This window comes from Syngnathus leptorhynchus, chromosome 5, assembly GCF_054491065.1.
Source record: "Syngnathus leptorhynchus isolate UIUO chromosome 5, UIUO_Slep, whole genome shotgun sequence".
In the NCBI taxonomy this organism is placed as follows: domain Eukaryota; kingdom Metazoa; phylum Chordata; class Actinopteri; order Syngnathiformes; family Syngnathidae; genus Syngnathus; species Syngnathus leptorhynchus.
The window spans coordinates 3,708,759-3,730,026 of NC_141199.1; the positions used below are offsets into that span (position 1 = coordinate 3,708,759).

At 44.7% G+C, this 21,268-nt stretch overlaps 1 protein-coding gene across 5 annotated transcripts; it reads right to left on the minus strand.

The window, feature by feature from the left end:
• Window positions 1-1,256: 1,256 nt before the first annotated feature.
• dok1a (docking protein 1a) lies at window positions 1,257-20,495 on the minus strand. Of its 5 annotated transcripts, none has more exons than XM_085912431.1 (7): window positions 20,367-20,495; window positions 19,731-19,809; window positions 4,254-4,390; window positions 4,063-4,173; window positions 3,872-3,938; window positions 3,496-3,662; window positions 1,257-2,585 (listed from the first exon to the last, which is right to left on the minus strand). In XM_085912431.1, exons 1-7 carry the CDS (start codon window positions 20,421-20,423, stop codon window positions 1,653-1,655), a joined length of 1,551 nt encoding a protein of 516 aa, XP_085768557.1. In that variant the 5' UTR covers window positions 20,424-20,495; the 3' UTR covers window positions 1,257-1,652. The 5 variants fall into 5 exon arrangements, with proteins under 5 accessions (XP_085768557.1, XP_085768556.1, XP_085768558.1 ...); XM_085912430.1 differs by having other exon boundaries at window positions 3,872-3,941; XM_085912432.1 differs by lacking the exon at window positions 19,731-19,809 and having other exon boundaries at window positions 3,872-3,941; window positions 20,367-20,491.
• Between the last annotated feature and the right edge of the window lie 773 nt (window positions 20,496-21,268).

Consider the following 21,268-nt stretch of genomic DNA (forward strand, 5'->3'; position numbering starts at 1 on the left):
CTTTGGCTGCCACCCAGCTCATTTTGCACCCGACCCCTTTGGCCCCTCCTACAGGTGGTGAGCCCATGGGAAGGAGGACCCATGTTTTCTTTTCGGGCTGTGCCCGGCCAGGCCCCATGGGCGAAGACCCGGCCACTAGGCGGTCGCCTTCGAGTCCCACCTCCAGGCCTGGCTCCAGAGGGGGGCCCCAGGGACCCGCGTCCAGGCGAGGGAAAACTAGGTCCATTTTACTCGTCATAAGGGATCTTCTGAGCCGTGTTTCATCTGGCCCCTCACCTCGGACACTTTTGCCATGGCTGACCCTACCAGGGGCATAAAGCCCCAGACAACATGGCTCCTAGGATCATAGAGGCACGCAAACCCCTCCACCACAATAAGGTGACGACTCACGGAGCTGACCTGAACCGACGGATATAATTGGGAGAGAATCGCCCATTTTTTTGTTTTTCAAAATAAATTCTCACTCATTTTTGCTAGCTTTGCGGCCTCGACTGGGGAAACACGTCACGTGACCGGGACGAGCGTCTTGACCTGAATTGATTGTCAATAAAAAAAAAAATCCTGTGCAGGTTGGTGGCCCGGTACCGGTCCACAACCCGGTGGTTGGGGACCCCTGCTGTAGACGTCTAAAAGACATCTAAAAGACGTCTAAAAGACATCTATAACATAGACATCCAATGAACGTCTTTTAGACGTCTATGCTTTAGACGTCTATGGCATAGACGTCTATATTTATTACACTTTTAGACGAGTTTTAGATGTGTTTTAGCCGAGACGTCTGGTTATCATATAGACGTCTAATAGACGTCTATTAGACATTAAAATGCTCGCAGGGATAAAATAGCTAAAATCTGATCGGATGAAAACTCTAACCTAAAAACAACAGCACTGGAAGGACCATAATATAACATGAAGACAATATGAATAGAATTTTATAATATGAATATTTGAAATTTGAGAATATTTTAGATATTTAGGGAAAGTAAATTAAAAAATGAAATTAACCTTTATCATAATTATGATTTCTGGTTATGTTGGGTCAGCAAGAAGGCCTTGCTGTCCCTCCCTGACAATCCATGGCCAACCCCAACCTTGGAAGTATAATTAAAATAACAAATATGATAATTCTATAATAATTATACAATTCTATCGTAAATTAATAATTCTCTAATTAATCAGGAATTCTGTTCACTGTAATTTCATTGAAAAGAATTTAGTATTTGATTTATCACAAATACATTTGAAAACACACAAGAGAAAGAGAAAAATATTTTTATAAAAAAAAGTCAACTTACAATAATTCAACTAATTGCAAATAATATATTTAAAAATATAGTTTATGTTAAAATGTACTTTTTACATTTACAGTACATTTAACCTTTGAATTTTCTTTCAGATATGTTTGTGTGCATAACATGTACTATTAAGTGTGTGACAAGATATCGCAATGCTCAACCCCTTCCCAATGGAAAATCAAGGTCAATTCTAAGTTCACTCTGCTGTTGTTTTTATATGAATCCACATTTTATCTTGTCTTAAAATAGTTTGCATATATGCGATAATATACACAGTTGAGTTCTACAGTTGACATTTTAGACAACTAAGTTATTCAGCTTTGTGAGTTTACATTCAGCAAACAAACAACTCAGTTACTAAATGATACCCAGGTTTTCATAGATTACATCATCAAGAGGGCTGTCCGAGATTTTCGCAGCAGCGATGCTGCTAACTAAAGATGATGAAGAGGGGGGAGGTGGTGTTGAAGAGGGACTAGATGATGGAGGTGTTTTGTTCACTTGAGCATAGAGATGGGCAAAAGGGTCTGGTTTGGGTTCATCTTTATCAGAAACTTCATCTTCCTTGCTCACAGGTACAGCATAAATTGGTTCATCCTCTGTCAAATGCTTAAAACGTTGCTCACTTGAACTGGCATTTTGTTCATTCTTGCCCACATTGACTTTATCATACACTTCTGAATATACAGAATCTGGGTGACTGGTGATAGAGCAAGGGTGTGGTATGAATGACTTGGAGCCTGGATTTATAGTTTCTTTTGAAGTTGGAGGATGAAGGGGAAGAACACTTGCGGGGTCCACATACACCTGAGACACGGTAGCTTGAGGTTTTGATAAATTTTTGATGCAGTCAGCTGGGTTGGCATATTCCGCTTCAGGTTGGCAACCATGAAGATCTCGACAGGGTTTGTCAAATATTGGGACCATTGGGAGAGGCATGAGAGTGATTGGAGGTGGCTGTAATTGATTTTCAGATAAGTGAGCAGAACAATCTTGACATCCCATATTGTCTTCTGTGCCGGGAGATGTGTCTATCTGTAAATGTGCTTTTTCCAGAATGGAGGTTGCACTGATCGTATCTGGTATTTCAGGCAGAGGGGAATGAACTTGTTTCTTGGCAACTAAACCTTTATCTTCTTCCTGATGAAGGTTACTTGATGTAACAGCTAAAGTCTTTTGCTTGATTGTGCTCTGAATCAGGTTGAATATTTTCTCAGAGTGTTGTGTTTCAAAGGTGAATGTTCCAGGACCACTGTCACATCTTCTTCCTGCTTCAATCGTTAAGGCCAACTTAAAAACACACGCACGTGCGTGCACACATACACACACACACACACACACACACACACACACACACACACACACACGCACACACACAAACATGTTACTTTTTAATTTCATATGTATTAAGGGCATGATGAAAAATTATTTTTGGAGATATGAAAGTATTAATATTAGACTTAATTTATTTAGCATTTTTCAAGCAACAATATAAGGTTCTTTACACAAATAAAACCCAGAAGACTAAAGAAACCCAATCCCACTGATACTTCAAGACACACATAGAGAAAACTATTCCTGCATGCACATTTACTTTCACAAATAATAGAGCACTGAACAAGAGACAATAACAGGAAACACTAGAGGATGGATAAAAAAAACAATAAAAATAATAATATATAGTAAATCCTATAAAAATAATAATAATATAATAATAAATAATAATGATCATCATCACTAAAAATTAGAAAACAATAAAACTGTTTTATTAAGATAATGACTAAATTACAGGTCTCTCAGTGGAGCAAGAGCAGGTGCTGGTCTTAGAGTTTTGCATTTACTGTTGTATATACTGTGTGCCATTCACCCAATAAAATTACTGACTGTCTTTAAAAATAAAATTATAATTTTATTCCTATATTGTATATCTACGCTTTTATTCCATGGCATTTCCAGGACCAGTTGTAAATCTTGAGTCAGTAGTCATTGAGTCATGTCTCTAACGACATGGTTTATTGCAGAAGTGGTTCTGAATTTGAAGGCTTTTAGATTTTTGTGAGGAGCAGTGCAAAAGATGAACAAACGTAAAATGCAAAGCAGGAATATTATTGTACAGGTTCCTGTAACCAATTCAAATGTCGATTAAATGTGCAATTTGCTCTGAATGTTTTTAATTATTTATACATTTGAAAACCCTTACCTTATCTTTACCATATCGTCGCAGCAATTCATATGGCCATTGTCTTACAATGTTGACTTTCTGGGTATCTTTCAAAAGCAGGGTCTTTTGTCCAACCTGTAGCCAGTATGATCCCTGCAGTCCACAACGTATTGCTGCATCTGTCCTTTGCACCACCACGCTGAACTCTGAGGGGACAAAAGATGAGCATACAGAAATGTATTACCACGCTAGTTTTATTAATATTCGATGAGTGACACTTTGAACTTTATGAGCCCGATTTATCCAAAGACTGTTCTATTTTGTCCCCCATTGAAACCAGAATAAAAAAATATTTCTTGAAAAGGGTTGGGGGTCATGTGGTGGGGAAATATTAAAGCACTGCAGTAGACATTACCATCATTTGTCGTTGCATATATCTGATTTTCCTCCATACGAAGCTCATTAGTGTCTGAGCCAGTACTCTTCTGAGGAGAGAGAAACGTCACCAATTAACTGAACCAAAGACATTTTGGTTTAGAGAGACAACTGTGTATGCAAAAGAAAAGCATTGACAGTCATCAAACACAATATAATTTGTGGTCTAACCTGAAAGGTTTCTTGACAAAGTTTCTCTACCCAGTCCACACAATCATCTTTTTGTGTAGCAAAAACCATTGTTCTGTCTTGCGACTCCACACAAAAGGCGGACATGTTTTCCTAAAAACAGACATCATTTTTAATCAACTATTGCTATTTATGTACAGTATGTAGAAATCCTACATAATAATTAGAGGCACCATGGGACAAGCTTCAGCATTTGGTGGGAGTCTTTGGACACTTATAAGCTCAGAGAGTCTGACCACTTTGACCTTGCTTTCTTGCAACTGGTGGTGTCTCTTTAGCCCTCCAATATGTTCCCTTGCTCCACCGCCACCTGTAACATATGATCAACAAAAATATTTCACAATAGTGTCCATTATCAGGCGGCTCAGTGGCACACTTTTTAGCACAACCGCCTCACAGTTAAGAGGGTGGGGATTCGTTTCCACCTCCAGCCTTCCCTGTGTGGAGTTTGCATGTTCTTCCCGGGCCCGCGTGGGTTTTCTCCGGGCACTCCGGTTTCCTCCCACATCCCAAAAACATGCTTGGTAGGCCGATTGAGCACTCCAAAGTGTCCCTAGTGTGAATGGTTGTTCGTCTCTGTGTGCCCTGCGATTGGCTAGCAACCAGTTCAGGGTGTCCCCCGTCTACTGCCCGATGACTGCTGGGATAGGCTCCAGCATGCCCGCGATCCCCGTGGGGACAAGCGGTACAGATAATGGATAGATGGATAGTGTCCATTATCATATAGTGGCCTCTGTATACACCGTGCCTCATTTCTAAGAAGGGAGTGCTTTCTTTTCAAAAATAAACGCAGAACCCCCAGACAGATGACTGTGCAAAGAAATAGGAGTCACTACGGTCACATTACAACAAATTACAATATATGTTTTATGTACAGCAGTATATCATGGTACATTTATAATAATTGTGAAACATGGTGGTCGACTGGTTGGCTTCGTAGTGCAGAGGTTGCGTGTTCGATTCCGGCTCCGGTGTGTGTTTTCTCTGGATACTCATGGTAGGCCGATTGAGCACTCTAAATTAGCTGGCTACCAGTTCAGGGTGTTCCCTGCCTACTGCCCAGAGTCAGCTGGGATACACTCCAGCATGCTCACAATTCCCGTAAGGAGAAGTGTTTCAGAAAATGGAAAGATGTAAAACACTGGTAAATAGGATTATCCCTTAAAAATAAAATAACATGCTCTGCTTGGTACACAAACAAACAAACTGTAATTTAATAGTCAAGTCAAGTCAAGTTTATTTGTATAACCCTAAATCACAAGCAGTCTCAAAGGGCTTCACATAGACAAACAATTGACAATTATTCTCAAAGCATCCCCTGATCTTGAGCTCCCAAAAGGGCAAGGAAAAACTCAAAATAACCCTACCAGGGGGAAAATGAGAAACCTTGAGAAGGGACCACAGATGGAAGGATCCCCTTTCAGGATCACCAGGCTGCAATGGATGCAAAGAGGGCACATAAAATACATAATATGGAAATCAAAAAGTGGATGTCCAGGCCAAAGCGAAGAGCTGTCGGAGGTGCCTTTGATTGTCCTGGCAGTGTCCTCTAGGAGGGTAATCCGCTGCAGTTCCCTCATCCTGAATTGGTCCACGAGAATCTAGATAGCCGCTGTCAGCTTGGGTGTCACCTAACCACCTCCCCAACCGGGGAGGGATGGGGGGAGTGGTTAGGAGAGGGAGCAAAAACAAACTCCAGCCGAATCGCCCACTACAGGTTAATTAAAGGCCATATCATAGAAATACGTCTTTAAACGTGTCTTAAATGTGTCTACTGAGGTAGCAGTTCTTATATCCATTGGTAGGGCATTCCAGAGCTCTGGAGCCCGAATAGAAAATGCTCTCGACCCTGCAGACATTTTCTTGGCCCTCAGTGTCATTAAAAGACTAGCGTTTTGCGAACGAAGGTTACGAGACGGAACATAAGGAACAACTAGGTCGACGAGATATGAAGGCGCTAAGCCATGCAATGATGTATAGGTTAATAGAAGAACCTTGAAGTCACATCTTAAATGGACCGGGAGCCTGTGTAAGTTGGCTAATATTGGGGAAATGTGATCAAATTTTTTTGACCGTGAGAGCAGAAGGAAGTTGAGAGACATCCATTGCTTGATCTCCGCGAGGCACACCTCAAGATTACAACAGTCCCGCGGATCTGTCATTGATAACGGCATATATAATTGGGTGTCATCCGCGTAACATTGAAAACTAATATTATATTTACGTATTATGTCCCCAAGCGGAATTATATAAATATTAAATAGAATTGGTCCTAGTACCGATCCCTGTGTGACACCACATAACCTTATAGAGCTCAGAGGACGTATTGCCATGGACCACTCGGTACGTCCTATCTGATAGATATGAGTGAAACCAGCCTAGTGCTGACCCTGAAATACCAACACAACCTTTAAGACGCTCTAATAAAATATCGAAGTCTACAGTGTCGAAGGCAGCACTAAGATCGAGTAGTAACAATACCGATGAAGTGTTTGAATTCATAGCTATGAGGAGATCATTAGTCACTTTAGCAAGTGCTGTCTCAGTGGAATGATTAGCTCTAAAACCAGACTGAAAAGATTCAAATCAATTATTAGCGACCATGTAATCAATAAGCTGCTGTGCGACTACTTTTTCAAGAGGTTTTGTTCTGAATGGGAGATTTGAAACTGGCCTATAATTACTGAGACAGTCCGGGTCAAGATTTGGTCGCTTAAGTAGCGGTTTAATGATAGCAGTTTTAAAGGCTGTTGGCACTATCCCAGAGGAGAGAGACAGATTCATTATATTTAAGACGGGCGGTCCTAAGATTTGAAATAATTCTTTAAATACACTGCTCAAAAAAATTAAAGGAACACTTTGAAAACACATCAGATTTCAATGATGAAAAAAAAAAGTTGGATATCTATACTGATATGGACAGTTTAATGTCTCAGGAACAAAAGGATGCCACATCTTTTGATGGAAATAAAAGTTTTCAGCCTACAGAGGGCTCAGTATATAGACATCCCAAAAATCAAAGTGAAAAAATGATGTGGCAGGCTCGTCTATTTTGCCTAAATTCAATTTCTGCAATTCAAAACTCTTCAATATCTTGTGTAGCCCCCACATGATTGTATGCATGCTTGACAACATCGCAGCATGCTCCTAATGAGACGACTGATGGTGTCTTGTGGGATGTCCTCCCAGATCTTTCTAAGGACATCAGTGAGCTCCTGCAAAGTCTAACGAGCAACCTGGCGGCGTCTGATGGACCGAAATATTATGTCCCAAAGGTGTTCTATCCGGTTTAGATCAGGTGATCGTGAGGACCATTCAATTGTGTCAATTCCTTCATCCTCCAGATACTGTCTGCATACTCTTGCCACATGAGGCCGGGAATGTCGTGGATCAGGAGGAACCCAGGACCTACTGCACCAGCGTAGGGTCTGACCATGGGTGCAAGGATTTCATCCTGATACCTAATGCCTCCCCAGACAATCACTGACCCACCACCGAACCGTTCATGCTGAATGATGTTGCAGGCAGCATAGCGCTCTCCTTGGCTTCTCCAGACCCTTTCACGTCTATCACAGGTGCTCAGGGTAAACCTGCTCTCATCTTTGAAAAGCACAGGGCGCCAGTGGCGGACTTGCCAATTCTGGAGTTCTATGGCAAATGCCAATCGATCTCCACGGTGCTGAGTAGTGAGCATAGGGCACACTACAGGACGTCGTGCCCTGAGGCCACCCTCGTGAAGTCTGTTTCTGACTGTTTGGGCAAAAGCATTCACACCAGTAGCCTGCTGAAGGTCATTCTGTAGGGCTCGGGCAGTGCTCAACCTGTTCCTCCTTGCACAAAGGAGCGGATATCAGTCCTGCTGATGGGATGAGGATCGTCTACGGCCCTGTGCAGCTCTCCTAGAGTAACTGCCTGTCTCCTGGAATCTCCTCCATGCTCTGGAGATTGTACTGGGAGACATCAAATCTTCTTGCAACAGCACGCATGGATGTGTCATCCTGGAGGAGTTGGACAATCTGCACAACTTCAGGAGGGGTAAGAAATCGCCTCATGCTTCCAGTCGTGATAATGACTCTTGCTAAAGCCAACACTTGTGGACAAACAGTTAAAAAAGATCAAGAGGGAGGAGCTTGAAATGGCCTCCACCTGCAAAACCAATCCTGTTTTGGGGACCATCTCGTTGTTGCCCCTCTAGTGTACCTGTTGTTAATTTCATCAACACCAATGCAGCTGAAAGTGATTAACAACCCCCTCCGCCACGTGCCTGACCAAAACCTTATCAGAAAAGTGTAATTGAATTCATGCCATACACAGACAAAAAAATGTTCCTTTAATTTTTTGGAGCAGTGTAGTTTGGCTGGAAGCGGGTGGAGTAAACATGTTGTTTGTTTAGCCGCACTAACTAATTGTGTAAGCCTTTCGAGGGACACGCTTTTAAAATTTGAAAGGGTTATTCCATGATCGTCAGCAGCGGTAATCGGCGGTCTCAACTGAGCGATCGGAATGGTCATCTTGATCTCATCCCTAATGGATTCAATCTTTTGAGCGTTATTATATTATCCGCATTTGTCACTAGATCAGCCACGAATTCTGAAAATTCATCCAGGAAGCCAGAGTAAGCCACCGGTGGACGGTAAATAACAGCAAGATAAAATGACGGTAAAACGGTGGATCTGACAGTGAGAACTTCAAATGTTTTAAATACGTTACTCGAACGAGGCGTAAATCTAAGATCGAAACCCTTTTTTCAAAAACGCGCCACATGTGAGCTCACAAAATTTGGAGGCGAGGCCTCATTAAGCGGTAGCAGTTCATTAGGTTTTAACCAGGTCTCGCAAAGACCAAATACATTTAAATTATGTTCCGTGATGAGGTCATTCACGAGAACTGCTTTTGTATGAAGCGATCTAATATTCATAAAACCGAGTTTAAGTGTAGTCGGACAATCAGGGTTCGTATCTATCAAAGGATTTTTAAACGAAATGAAAGTAAGATTGTGTTCTCTAGGCCTGACATCACCTCTCAATTGTTTATTCGCGCGGTGGGATGATATGACCGTAGGAATTTGATAGTAAATATTTGGTACACATGTAGTATTATCTTAAAGAGGCACCGTGTCATCAGCTATACCGGTCGGGGTGGAGCAATTGGATTTGTCTACTACCTCAGTAGAAAGTGTGTTCACGTGTACTGTAGCACTATTCAAACTGTGACGCTCTAGTCTACACAAGGAGCTATGTGCATGCTGGAAGTCTAGCCTAGCGCTAGTTAACTTTAACTTAACTGACTCCAAACCCATCCTGACAGGTTGTCTAGTCACCTGTGCCCCGGCCTGCTCTAAAGTGACCTGTCACGAGTAGCTCAAACATTAATCTATATTCCTAGAAAGAGTGAAGGCACCTTCACGGTTAGGATGAAGGCCGTCCTTCCTCAGCAGGTCGGGGCGGCCCCAGAAGGAGGACCAGTTATCTATAAAATACAGTCCCTGCTTTTTACAGAACCCAGCCATCCATCGATTAAGGGAGACTAATCTACTAAACCTCTCATCAGAGCCTCTCCCAGGCAGGGGGCCAGACACAAATACTCGATGCCGACTCATCTTTCTGGAGATCACAAGTCCTCGTTATGTTTTTCTTTGTGATCTCAGATTGCCCCATCCTAACATCATTGGCGCCGACGTGTATCACTATGTCCGAGTAGCTAGTGTTGTTGGAACTACGCTGTTGACTAGTCCTATTGCGAGTCAGCTCCTTAAGATTAGCTTCTATGTCAGGTGCTCTGCCCCTAGGAATACACATGACTGTGGCTGGATTTTTAATAGTATTAGACTATGATTTAAGTCAGCACTACAATGCCTTCACATTTCCAGACCTTTTTCATCACTTATTATTTGAGGGCTTATGCTTCAATTTTGGTTGCAACACTCTTCAGCTACTCATTTGTGAGATCTGACTCACTTGACTTTGTGACTCAAAGCCTCAGTTTCAGTCCAACCAGAATAGTCCACGTATATCCCTGGACCTGAGACATGCTCACACTAAGGGTGGTCTTCCAACCATCGATCCAATTCCTGAACTGGTCATTGTTTTGTTCCAATTTTGAATCAATTCGCTTGTCCATCCATCCATCCATCCATCCATCCATCCATCCATCCATCCATCCGTCCATTTCAGACTTTTTCTGTTCCCAAATTCAGGAAAGACAAGGGACTTGCTCCTCCATCCATCGATCCATCGATCCATCGATCCATCCATCCATCCATCCATCCATCCATCCATCCATCTTCTTCCGCTTATCCGGGGTCGGGTCGCGGGGGCAGCAGCTTTAGGAGGGACTCCCAGACTTCCCGCTCCCCGGCCACTTCATCCAGCTCATCCTGGGGGATCCCAAGGCGTTCCCAGGCCAGCCGAGAGACATAGTCTCTCCAGCGCGTCCTGGGTCGTCCCCAGGGTCTTCTACCGGTGGGACATGCCTGGAACATCTCCCCAGGGAGGCGTCCAGGAGGCATCCTGATGAGATGCCCGAGCCACCTCATCTGGCTCCTCTCAATATGGAGGAGCAGCGGCTCTACTCCAAGTCTCTCCCGGATGACCGAGCTTCTCACCCTATCTCTAAGGGAGAGCCCGGACACCCTGCGGAGGAAACTCATTTCGGCCGCTTGTATCCTGGATCTCGTTCTTTTGGTCACGACATATAGCTCGTGATCATAGGTGAGGGTAGGAGCGTAGATCGATCGGTAAATTGAGAGCTTTGCCATTTGGCTCAACAAGACCCTAAGATACTTGAACTCCTCCACTTGGGGCAGGATCTCACCCCTGATCCGGAGAGGGCATTCCACCCTTTTCCGACCGAGGACCATGGACTCGGATTTGGAGGTGCTGACCTTCATCCCGGCCGCTTCACACTCGGCTGCGAACCGCTCCAGTGAGAGCTGGAGATCACGGCCTGAAGAAGCCAACAGCAACACGTCATCTGCAAAAAGCAGTGACGCGATGCTGAGGTCCCCAAACCGGACCCTCTCAACGCTTGGCTGCGCCTAGAAAATTTGTCCATAAAAATTATGAACAGAATCGGTGACAAACGGCAGCCTTGGCGGAGTCCAACCCTCACTGGGAACGAAACCGACTTACTGCCGGAAATGCGGACCAAACTCTTGCATCGATAATACAGGGACCGAACCGCCCTTATCAGTTGGCTTGGCACCCCGTACTCTCGAAGCACCCTCCACAGAACCTCCCGAGGGACACGGTCGAACACCTTCTCCAAGTCCACAAAACACATGTGGACTGGTTGGGCGAACTCCCATGCACCCTCGAGGATCCTGCCGAGGGTGTAGAGCTGGTCAACTGTTCCACGGCCAGGACGAAAGCCACACTGCTCCCCCTGAATCCGAGGTTCGACGTCCCGACGGACCCTCCTCTCCAGACCTTACCAATAGACCTTACCAGGGAGGCTGAGGAGTGTGATTCCCTTGTAATTGGAACATCCCCTTCGGTCCCCTTTCTTAAAGAGGGTAACCACCACCCCAGTCTGCCAATCCAGAGGCACCGGCCCCGATGTCCACGCAATGCTGTAGAGGCGTGTCAGCCATGACAGCCCCGCAATATCCAGAGCCTTTAAGAACTCCGGGCCGATCTCATCCACCCCCGGGGCCCTGCCACCGAGGAGTTTTTTAACTACCTCAGTGACTTCGACCTCCGAGATTGGAGAGTTCGCCTCAGAGTCTCCAGGCCCTGCTTCCACAATGGAAGGCGTGTCGGTGGAATTGAGGAGGTCTTCGAAGTACTCCCCCCACTGACTCAAGATGTCCCAGGTCGAGGTCAGCAGCACACCATCTCCATTGTAAACAGTGTTGACCGTGCACTGCTTCCCCATCCTGAGACGCCGGATGGTGGACCAGAATTTCCTCGAAACCGTCCGGAAGTCATTCTCCATGGCCTCACCTAACTCCTACCATGCCCGGGTTTTTGCCTCAGCAATCGCCGAAGCCGCGTTCCGCTTGGCCATCCGGTACCCGTCAGCTGCCTCCGGAGTCCCACAGGCCAAAACGGCCCGATAGGACTCCTTCTTCAGCTTGACGGCATCCTTTACCCCCGGTGTCCACCAGCGGGATCGGGGATTGCCGCCATGACAGGCACCAACAACCTTATGTCCACAGCTCTGGTCTGCTGCCTCGACACTGGAGGCGCGGAACATGGTCCACTCAGACTCAATGTCCCCCACCTCCCCCGGGACGTGGGAAAAGCTCTGCCGGAAGTGGGAGTTGAAGCTCTTCCTGACAGGGGATTCTGCCAGACGTTCCCAGCAGACCCTCACAGAGCGTTTGGGCCTGCCAGGTCGGACCGGCATCTTCCCCCACCATCGGAGCCAACCCACCACCAGGTGGTGATCAGTTGACAGCTCCGCCCCTCTCTTCACCCGAGTGTCCAAAACATGCGGCCGCAAATCCGATGACTTGACTACAAAGTCGATCAACTAACTGCGGCCTAGGGTGTCCTGGTGCCAAGTGCACACATGGACACCCTTATGCTTGAACATGGTGTTCATTATAGAAAATCCGTGTCGAGCACAGAAGTCCAATAGAACACCGTTCAGATTCAGATCGGGGTGGCCGTTCCTACCAATCACGTCCTTCCAGGCCCACGTGAGCATTGAAGTCACCCAGTAGAACGATGGAGTCCCCAGAAGGAGCGCTCTCTAGCACTTCCTCCAGGGACTCAAAAAATGGTGGGTACTCTGAGCTGCCGTTTGGTGCATAAACACAAACAACAGTCATGACCCGTCCCCCCACCCGAAGGCGGAGGGAGGCTACCCTCTCAGCCGGGGGGCAATAAGTATGCCAACACCTGCTCGACGCCTCTCACCGTGGGCAACTCCAGAGTGGAAGAGAGTCCAGCCCCTCTCGAGAGGGCTTGTACCAGAGCCCAAACTATGTTTGGAGGCAAGTCCGACTATGTCTAGTCGGAACCTTTCTGCCTCACACACCAGCTCGGGCACCTTTCCAGCCAGAGAGGTGACATTCCATGTCCCTAGAGCCAGCTTCTGCAGCCGGGGATTGGACCGCCAAGGTCCCCGCCTTTGGCCGCCGCCCAGCTCACTTTGCACCCGACCCCTTTGGCCCCTCCTACAGGTGGTGAGCCCATGGGAAGGGGGACCCACGTTTTCTTTTCAGGCTATGCCCAGCCGGACCCCATGGGCGAAGGCCCAGCCACCAGGCGCTCGCCTTCGAGCCCCACCTCCAGACCTGGCTCCAGAGAGGGGCCCCGGTGACCCGCGTCCGGGCGAGGAAAAACTGAGTCCATTTTTCTTTGTCATCATAAGGGGCTTTGGTGAGCCGTGCTTTGTCTGGCCCCTCACCTAGGACCCTTTTGCCATGGGTAACCCTACCAGGGGCATGAAGCCCCAGATAACATGGCTCCTAGGATCATAGGGGCACGCCAACCCCTCCACCACAATAAGGTGACGACTCACGGAGGGGCAATTCGCTTGTGTCGGTCTACTTACTAGTTAGCGCAAATCTAACTAGAGTTTGTGTCCTTGGCAGGCTCCAGCAGCATCTAACAAGTCATCAAATTCCCTGTGAATTATGACTCATTCGTGCACAGCACTACAAGCTAGTATATAGAGATTGAGATACTTGGAAAAAGTAATAAATAATTTGAGCATGTGTACAGTTTTGACATATTTGGTTGAGTCATGGATTAAAATTACTACAGTACTGACAGCAAATGCCAAACTTAAATTAAGACCAAACACACATTCTCCTGAAAAATAATAATAATTAAGGTTAATTTTATGGTAAAGTCAACCACTGCTTCACTATTCATTTGTATAGTTGATTGACGGAGTAATGTAGGCTATATGTACGAATATGCCTGGAGTTATTTAAAAAAGATTTGTTTCGATTCATTTTATATTTTATTTGGTTACATTTAGTTGTATTTATACCATCTTAAATACCATTACGCTGACAAAGATTGCAGCGACACAAAAATGTAAAATATGTACCCATTTCTACACCCAGGCGCACTTGCATTGTATACTAAGATTGAGTCCCAGATTTTATATCGTTAAACAGGATTTATATGATAAACATCCTTCCGAACACTTTTAACAGGTGAAATAATTTTCATTACCACTGAATATAAAACATTTCTTATCATGGCAGCCGTTTTGACTTTTTTGGGTCAACTCAGTGTGGAGTGTTTCAAAATGACTCTACTAATGAATATACCAGCCTTGGTGGTCATTGCATTCTCTCTCTCTAAAATGAACACCCTCAGAGCTACTTCTATTTTTGCAGCTTGAGCATTCTCTATTCTTTGCCCACATTTTAGCAAATGTCAAAGGAGCATTTTAGTTCAAGGCTGATTTGTTTGTTCTATTTTTAAGTAACATTGTAATTCTTATGTGATTATTTGCAGGATTATTGGATTTATCATATATAATGTGTAAACCAGCGAGGCACCCATGCAAGTGTAAACAGATAACAAGAGAAAATGTGCATCTGGTGAGTTTACATAACTTCAGCTCCACAATCCTGGGGTCTATTTAAGCTGTCAAATTTACTTTTCATCTTCTGCTGCTCACCCTGCTGTTGCATGCATGTTTTTGTTGCTCACACACACACACGCAGGCACAGCACTCATGCACACACACGCACGCACACACACACACACGCATGCATGCACACACAACACACACACATAATTGCATGCACACAACACACAGACATACACGCAAATGCACACACAAACCTAATCACTAGCCAGTAGCTACCTACGTGTATGTATGTCTGTGTTCCCCCTATGTAATTAGCCTGGCATGTATACAAATCCATAAAGAATATTCATCTGTCTGGCCGGCCATCGATCCATCATCTAATACTGCATCCATAACTGACTTGTGGTTCAGGGCAGTCTCACTTCCCAATAAAACCCAACTATTCCTGTTTATCACTATAATTGTACTGACTGACCCTAACTCGACTCAACATCAAGCCCAGTCTCACTGTCAAATCTACTCGGCTTGACTCGACCAGTTTTTTTTTGTACTTAATAGCCCGGTTCTAAAACGTGATGGAAATACTCTGGAGGCCAATGATTGGTCCAAGACAACTGTCATCAATGTGTGGCTACGCAAACCACCACCCAGGTAAAACAACAGACGAAGAGAGGAAAAATAATTACTTCTCTAAATAAATACTTGGATTTTTGAGTAGAAGCAAACATTTTTAACATTATTAGTTTACGAAGATAAACACCATTTTCAAGCATAAGGGTGTCCATGTGTGCACTTGGCACCCGGACACCCTAGGCCGCGGTTCGATGATCGACTTGGTGGTCGTGTAATCGGATTTGCGGCCGCATGTTTTGGACACTCGGGTGAAGAGAGGGGCGGAGCTGTCAACTGATCACCACCTGGTGGTGGGTTGGCTCCGATGGTGGGGGAAGATGCCGGTCCGACCTGGCAGACCCAAACACTCTCTGAAGGTCTGCTGGGAACGTCTGGCAAAATCCCCTGTCAGGAAGAGCACCAACTCCCCGCTCCGGCAGAGCTTTTCCCACGTCCCGGGGGAGGCGGGGGACATTGAGTCCGAGTGGACCATGTTCCGCGCCTCCATTGTCGAGGCAGCAGACCAGAGCTGTGGACATAAGGTTGTTGGTGCCTATCGTGGCGGCAATCCCCGAACCCGCTGGTGGACACCGGGGGTAAAGGATGCCGTCAAGCTGAAGAAGGAGTCCTATCGGGCCGTTTTGGCCTGTGGGACTCCGGAGGCAGCTGACGGGTACCGGATGGCCAAGCGGATGCCGAGCAGTGTGGCTTTCGTCCTGACCGTGGAACAGTGGACACACTCTACACCCTCGGCAGGATCCTCGAGGGTGCATGGGAGTTCGCCCAACTAGTCCACATGTGTTTTGTGGACTTGGAGAAGGTGTTCGACCGTGTCCCTCGGGAGGTTCTGTGGAGGGTGCTTCGGCAGTACGGGGTACCGAGCCAACTGATAAGGGCGGTTCGGTCCCTGTATCACCGATGCCAGAGTTTGGTCCGCATTTCCGGCAGTATGTCGAATTCGTTCCCAGTGAGGGTTGGACTCCGCCAAGGCTGCCCTTTGTCACCAATTCTGTTCATAATTTTTATGGACAGAATTTCTAGGCGCAGCCGAGGCGTTGAGGGGGTCCGGTTTGGGGACCTCAGCATCGCATCTCTGCTTTTTGCAGATGACGTGGTGCTGTTGGCTTCGTCAGACCGTGATCTCCAGCTCTCACTGGAGCGGTTCGCAGCCGTGTGAAGCGGTCAGGAGGAGGGTCAGCACCTCCAAATCCGAGTCCATCGTCCTCGGTCGGAAAAGGGTGGAATGCCCTCTCCGGAACGGGGATGAGATCCTGCCCCAAGTGGAGGAGTTCAAGTCTCTTGGGGTCTTGTTCACGAGTGAGGGCAAGATGGAGTGCGAGATCGACAGGCAGATCGCTGTACTGGTCTGTCGTAGTAAAGAGAGATCTTAGCCAAAAGGCAAAGCTCTCGATATACCAGTCGATCTATGCTCCTACCCTCATCTATGGTCACGAGCTATGGGTCGTGGCCGAAAGAACAAGATCCTGGATACAAGCGGCCGAAATGAGTTTCCTCCGCAGGTTGTCCGGGCTCTCCCTTAGAGTTAGGGTAAGGAGCTCGGTCATCCGGGAGAGACTCGGAGTTGAGCTGCTGCTCCTCCACGTTGAGAGGAGCCAGATGAGGTGGCTCGGGCATCTCATCAGGATACCTCCTGCACGCCTCTCTAGGGAGACCCCGGGGATGACCCATGAGATCCATGAGACCAAAAGGTGTTTGTTAGGGTTGACAAAGTATCTTGATTGTATGATTATGTTTGAATGTAGACTAGAATTATTAACTTTGTTTAAACCTTTTACCTTTCCTTGACTCTGAAAAGTTTAATCATTCAGATGTTGAAACTTTCCAAATGGTGTGGAAACATTCCTGCTTAGAGCGTCATATAAAATGCTCCACTAGTTTCTGTTTCCACGACCTTGTAAAACAATGAGCTGGGACCCTCGGCACTGATTAACCAGTTGCTGAGGTGACCACCAAACATGTCCAATGTCACCCCCACCCTGCTTGTTCTCAATAAATATGCTCTTGCAAGAGACCAAAGGCAGACTTTGTTCGAACATCGCTGTACCTACAGTAACAAACAAATTCTCCACTTGCAAGCGCTCAAAGGGCAGACTGTCTCCCGTATGGTTCTTGCAAATAAGTTAGAGTGAGCACCACTCTCACAGTGTTCATCCACACAAACCATTGTTTTTGTAAGTGTGCACAGTGCACGTGAGTTATGCTCCCTGTAACATGACGTAACTAGCAAGATGAGTAAGGGCTGTCGGGTAGTGACAGTGGCAGTAGAGATTAACAGTTTTTTTGGTGTAGAGCCAAGTAGAGTAGAGCAGCGTAGCGTTGCAGAGAGCAGAGTCAAAAATGGACCAATCCATGCCTTGGTTTAATTTGACTCTACAGACAAATACTCTGTGTTCTCTGTACTCTACTTTGTAGAGTAGGGTAGGGAAAATTCACCAATATGCATCTGAAAATAGATACGACTGTAAGATGCAGTTGCATCATATCGTATTGCACTGGATCACATTGTTTTAAAACAAAATCGTACTGTATCACACTGTATCGCAGGGGATGGGAGAATCATATCGCATCTTATCATTGTCAATTCCATGAATCGTGAATGCATCGAATCGTTGGCAGTGTATCGAGATGTGTATCGTATCGCTTTGATGGTGAAGATTCCCATCCGTACTGTAGAGACATGAACATTTTTAACAAAGACAAATCTACAAACATCATGTGTACAAATGTTCATCATCAATTTAAGAGCAATCAAAAATACCTTTTAAAACACACAATTTAGAAGATTGGCAAAAACTGGGGTCGCGGCCGTGCTGGAGCCTATTCCAGCTGTCATCAAGCAGGGGGCGGGGGACACTCTGAATTGGATCACGCAGAGACGAACAACCATCCTCAGTCGCACTCACACTTAGGAGCAATTCGAAGTGCTCAATCGGCCTACCGAGCATGTTTTTGGGATGTGGGAGGAGCCCGGAGTGCCCAGAGAAAACCCATGCAGGCACGGGGAGAACATGCATGTTATACACAGGGAGGGCTGGAGGTGGAATCGAACCCGCACCCTCCAAACTGTGAGGCCGACATGCCCCACGGTGCCGCCCCGCAAAAATCATCCAAATGTTATTTTATGAATGGAAGTTTAGGAGCTAGAAGTTGGGATAGCCACTTCCCATTTGTAAGTCAAAGATTATTTCTTTTTATATATTTAGTTTAAAAGTATCTCAATTAATGTCTTCTCATCACATAGATCATAACACTATGTATGCCAGGTCTGAACACTTCATTGTCTTTATAAATGTGATTTTCATTGTGAGCGATTTCAATCAATTTGGTGGAATGGCTCTGATATACCGTAATTTTCGCACTATAGGGCACACTTAAAAGCTTATAATTTACTCAAAAATACACAGTGCACCTTATGGTGCCAAGCACCTTGTATATGGATCAATTGATGAATTTGTTGATCCATACTGGTTGTACACGGCGCTATGCCAAAATGTTTCAGTGCGTTTCAGTACGACGAGTAAATTACAAGTTCGCATCGCTTACCAGCATTACGGCAACCGTGGTCAGGGGGCGTCACTGAATAGCTGTTGTACCCGTGAGGCTATTTCGTGTCAAAATAGGCTGCTCTGTTAATGTTTCGAGTAAAAATACGGATCGATATGGAAGGAAAACATAGGTAAGCAGTACCAAGGTGTTAGATCGAACTTTAGTCAGTTCCGATCATTTTTTAAGCCCTCGTTTGAGAAACGCGATTGTTTACACTTTGCTGAGGCTCATGGGAATCACAGTGAACCGCACATGCGCAATAGACATTGACAACACTCCCTCACCGCAGCAGTTTGGCTGTGCATACACAAACCGGGTGCCAAAGCAAACAAGCTAATCATCACATCTACACACACACTCGCTTTTTTCTTCTAAACTAAAGAAAGTTTATGACCAGCAAAAATGAGTGGGGTTGCTGGACCAAGTAAGAAGCCAAACCGTATCTCTTTCATACGGAATGGGAGTTGGACTTTTTTTTTACCTCATTCACTGGGTTGGCATACCCTTTAGCACAGCTCCATCTAGTGAATGCATAACTAGTCAATCCTAGTTTGATGCAGTAGCTTCTATTCTATGCGCTTTTTAATCCGGTGCACTTTATATATGAAAACATTTCTAAAATAAAAAATTCAATGAAGGTTTGCCTTATAATCCAGTGCGTTTTATAGTGCAGAAAATACTGGAGTTAAATTCCAATACAAAAGTTTATACTACAGCCATAGTTGACAAATACATCCTAAATAAAAAGTATTGGTACTCATCCATTCATTTCCTGACTCATGGAACCTTACTCGGGTTGCAGGTGTGTTGGATTGTACCGATGTTTATTAATGCGTGTTCTCCTGACTTAAATAAATAAACAAACAAATAAATAAATAAATAAATGCTGTCATTGAGTGAGAATTAGCCAGACAATTACAGGGTGCTTATTGGTACTCGTAATGCAGATAAATGTAAGACGAATATACCTGCTATAAACTGAATCTCCAAACGACCAACCCCATTGTTGCTGGGTGGAACCAGTGACAACAACACAGGCTTCCATTTCTAAAAGGAAAGAGAAAAGTACTACATAGATAATACATACATTGTGATTAAGGTTGGTTTAGTTAGTTCTTTATTTAGAAGTAGTATCCAATCAAAGTTGAGACGAGGCTTTCCCTCACTGTGGTGTGACAGTATCTGCTGTACAGGAATCTGTATCACAAAAACTGGTTGTGTTTCAACATGCCTCGTTTGGACTCCGCTCCTGCTTGCTCACTTGCACAACAGTTGTACAATTGTGTTTAACCATAAAGAGGAAAGAATGAAAACTATTCTAGTCAAATTTTTAAAATGAACCAATCATTCCAATGAACAACCCGCATCATGTGTACTATATAAGTGTATAATTACACTGCTTATGAAAAGACCTTTAATAATAACTCTAAGGTTTTGATAAAGCACAGTGGTCCTCTTATTGTATGTGGGATATGAATAGTTTCAATAATCGAATACAAACAGAACTTTAGATTATTTTCAGGTTAATTTTGTCAAAACGAAAACATAATTTCACTTGAAAATTATTAAACCAACCCCATTATTTCAAACAAATTTCTACTTACTTTGCCATCTTTGCGAGGTTGTAAGTAAACCTGCCCTGTTTTCATGGGAGAATCCATCAAGGAAGCAAAAACATTATTACGGATTGTTGAATTCAATAAAGACTTGAGCAGCTTGCTTTCTTCCCTCCCTCTTAGAGAAGGGCGTGTCTATATCCAGGAATGTTTGTAACATGAGCCTCACCTGGAAGTGTGCTTTTAGGATAAGGAAATAGAACTAGTTCAAGAGTATTTGACAATATACACACATTACACAGACAATAAATGTTTCATCTATTCATCACGTTTTGTTTTTTTTCCTCTGCATTTTACATTCATTTTCATCAATTTTCTCTTCCTTATTTTACTTTCTTTCTGTTTGACTGGGAAATAACCAAAATTGTTCTCCTGTTTTGCTTAGTTGTTGGGATTGGCTGCTGACCCCTGCGACTCTGAAAAGTCTAAACATTTTACACAATTTGAAATATGTATATAAAACCAAACAAATGAACAAAATACAATCCAAAACGACTTTAAATAATACACATTTACAAGAGTAAAAACATTTTTAAAAATGGTTAAAATATGGAAAATGTCTAAAACCTTTCAGGAAACTCTGGACCTTAAGAGCCCCTATCCCGCCTGTTATAGGTGTGTCCCCATACGCGTATACAGCTGGCTCAAAGCCTGGGTCAAAGCCAGGAAAGCCTGATACGGATCACAATGATTTGTAGTATGGGCTCTTCGGACAACAAGGACATTTCAGTGTCCTACTTTACATGAACAAGACAATAACAATTACACTATCGGTCATGAGGTCATTGAACCAGAAAGCCTAATTTCTCATAAATTATCCAGGCTCTTGTTGACAGATTGACTTTTTCTGTGTCATGGAATCGTAATTGACAAATTTGATTAGACAGGAG